This window comes from Salvelinus sp. IW2-2015, linkage group LG4q.2 (assembly GCF_002910315.2).
Source record: "Salvelinus sp. IW2-2015 linkage group LG4q.2, ASM291031v2, whole genome shotgun sequence".
NCBI classification, from domain to species: Eukaryota; Metazoa; Chordata; class Actinopteri; order Salmoniformes; family Salmonidae; genus Salvelinus; species Salvelinus sp. IW2-2015.
The window spans coordinates 25,061,339-25,064,763 of NC_036843.1; the positions used below are offsets into that span (position 1 = coordinate 25,061,339).

The window sequence follows — 3,425 nt, forward strand, 5'->3', positions numbered from 1 at the left end:
CATGAATAGAGAGACCCTCACACTGACTAAGACAAGTGACAAGATAATAGCACATCCATAATAGACTATTCAGCACCATTAACCTTGGTGGCTTTGACAGACAGAAAAATAGGGACCTTTTGCTTGGTTTGTTTGTTACAAGGGTGTGTTTTGTTGGCTGGGTATAGGTGAAATCCAGGGACATACATGTTCATCAGGGCACACAGTAAACCCCACGGAAGTGTTTCTTATTGGACAAATACAGATGGTACCTCCCTGTTTCTTCGTGTTTTCTGCCTACTGAACACAACACAATATTCCCCCCCTCCCATCTTCTCCCTAGTTCCATGCCATGGACACCTTGGATAAGACGGGGTATGACATGACGCGGGCCATCGCTGCCCTGGTTCCCCAGGGAGGACCTATTCTCTGCCGGGACGAGATGGAGGAGTGGAGCGCCTCAGAGGCCAACCTGTTTGAAGAGGCCCTGGAGAAATACGGAAAAGACTTCACAGACATACAACAGGACTTTGTGAGTACAGACGGACAACGGGCAGACAGACATGTTTCAGACAGACAGACAGGTACGGTTCTGCTGCCTTGGCTTGGACTACCCTCCACAAGGAAACTCKGATGTGCATATCACCAAATCTTCAGGGGAATTGTTGGGCTGCAGCTTGCCAGCCTGGTCCACCACTAGGGACCAATCAGATTGCATTATTTATTTCTAGAACTACTCTCACAAATGTAAAGGAAACGATGCTTAGACTGAGAGGAACTGTTAAAGGCTCATAATAATGTAACTATTGGTGAGACTCAACTCAGAGACTATCAGACTAGCAGGCATCTATTGAGAGCAGAAAAGATAATACTGGATGTCTACGTCAGCCATAGATATAAATAGTGTATTTCTCTCAGCCATAGATATAAATAGTGTATTTCTCTCAGCCATAGATACAGTTGAAGTYGGAAGTTTACATACACCTTAGCCAAATACATTTAAACTCTGTTTTTCACAATTCCTAACATTTAATCCTAGTAAAAAGTCCCTGTCTTAGGTCAGTTATGGCCAGCATGTGCGAAGGATGCTTTGTTGCGAAAAGAAGCGTCTCTAATTTAATTGGTATGGAGATGTTAATGAGTCTGGAAGGAGAGTTTACAGTCTAACCAGACACCTAGGTATTGTTTAGGTCCAACATATTCTAAGTCAGAACCGTCCAGAGTGTGAGCTGGAATGGGTGGTCAGGTGCGGCGAGCAATCGGTTTAAAGAGCATGCATTACACGTTTTACTTGATTTAAGAGCAGTTGAGAGCCATGGAAGGAGAGTGTATGGCATTGGGCTCGTCTGGAGTTAGTTAACACAGTGTCCAAAGAAGGGCCGAGAAGTATACAGAATGTGTTGTCTGCGTAGGAGGATCAGGGAATCACCAGCAGCAAGAGTGACATCATTGATGTATACAGAGAAGAGAGTCGGCCGAGAATTAGAACCCTGTGGGCACCCCCATAGAGACCGCCAGAGGTCCGAGACAAACAAGCCTCGTGATTTTGATACACTGAACTCTGTCTGAGGAATAGTTGGGTGAACCACGGGTGAGGCAGTCATTTGAGAATCAAGCGTATAGTCTGCCAATAAGAATGTGGTATACAAGAGTCGAAAGCCTTGGCCAGGGTCGATGAAACGGCTGCCACAGTAATTCTCTTTATCGATGGCGGTTCATGATATTCCGTTTCGGACCGTGAGCATGGCCTGAGTGCAACCCATGACCAGATCTGAAAGCAGATTGCATAGCGGAAGGAAGGTACGGATGGGATTCTAAATGGTTGGGTAATGAGTACTCGCGGTGTTCAAGACTTTTGGGCACTGGTCACTGTACCTGGAAAACAAACATGCGCACAGCAGCACAACTATACGATGGAAAACAACTGGCGCACAGCACACCATAACATAACATGGGAAAACAACATGCACACAGCACACCATACATAACATGAAAACAACATGCACACAGCACACATACATATACATGAAAACAACTATGCGCACAGACACATTACATATACATGAAAACAAACATGCGCACCAGCACACATACATATACTATTTGAAAACAAATGCACACAGTACATATACATGAAAACAGACATGCGCCACACACAGCATTATCATATACATTGGAAAACAACATGCCGCACCAGCCAGCACGTAACATAACATTGAAAACAACAATGGCACACAGACACATACAGTATACATGAAAAACAACATGCACACATACTATACATGAAAACAACATAGCGCACAGCACACATACATATACATGAAAAACCAACATGCACCACAGCCACACGATACATATACATGAAAACAACATGCACACAGTACACACACATTACATGAAAACAACATGCGCACAGTACACATACCATATACATTGAAAACAACATCGCACAGCCACACAAATCAACTCTTACACTCATTGAATAGAGAGACGCCCTCACACTGGACCTAAGACAAGTGACCAAGATAATAGCAATCCATAATGACTATTTCAGCACCATTAACCCTTTGGTGGCTTTGACAGACAGAAAAATAGGGACCTTTGCTTGTTTGTTTCGTTACAAGGGTGTGTTTTGTTGGTGGGTATAGTGGAAATCCAGGGGAAACATACATTTCATCCGGGCACACCAGTAAACCCACGGAAGTGTTTCTTATTGCGACAAATACAGATGGTACCTCCCTGGTTTCTTCGTGTTTTTCTGACCTACTGAACACATACCACCCAATATCCCCCTCCCATCTTCCTCCCTAGTTCCATGTTTCGGACACCTTGGATAAGGACGGCGGTATGACATGACGCGGGCCATCGCTGCCCTGGTTCCCAGGGAGGACCTATTCTCTGCCGCGGACGAGATGGAGGAGTGGGGCAGCGCCTCAGATGCAACCTGTTTGAAGAGGCCCCTGTGAGAATACCCTAAAAGGACTTCACAGACATACACAGGACTTTGTGAGTACGACGGACAACTGGGCAGGACAGACCATGGTTCAGACAGACAGCAGCGTTACGGTTCTGCTGCCCTTAGGCTTGCTACCTCTCCACAAGAAAACCTGATTGTTTTGCCCCCCATTTCTTACACAAATTCTTCAGGGGAATTGTTGGGCTGCAGCTTGCCAGCCTGGTCCACCACTAGGGACCAATCAGATTGCATTATTTATTTATAGAACTACTCTCACAAATGTAAAGGAAACGATGCTTAGACTTAGAGGAACTGTTAAAGGGCTCATAATATGTAACTATTGTGAGGACTCAACTCAAGAGACTATCAGGCAGGCAATCTATTGGAGCAGAAAAGATAATACTGGATGTCTACGTCAGCCATAGATATAAATAGTGTATTTCTTCTCAGCCACAGATATAAATTAGTGTATTTCTTCAGCCATAGATAC

General features: G+C 44.6%; 1 protein-coding gene across 1 annotated transcript in view; it reads left to right on the forward strand.

Annotated features, from left to right (window-relative positions):
* Positions 1–694, forward strand: part of LOC111963502 (metastasis-associated protein MTA1) — a 15,213-nt gene extending 14,519 nt beyond the window's left edge. Inside the window, exon 5 of the mRNA XM_023986986.2 lies at positions 323–694. Coding sequence (XP_023842754.2) covers positions 323–679 — 357 coding nt within the window. The 3' untranslated portion in view covers positions 680–694. The remainder of the gene's footprint in view (positions 1–322) is intronic.
* Positions 695–3,425: the final 2,731 nt, after the last annotated feature.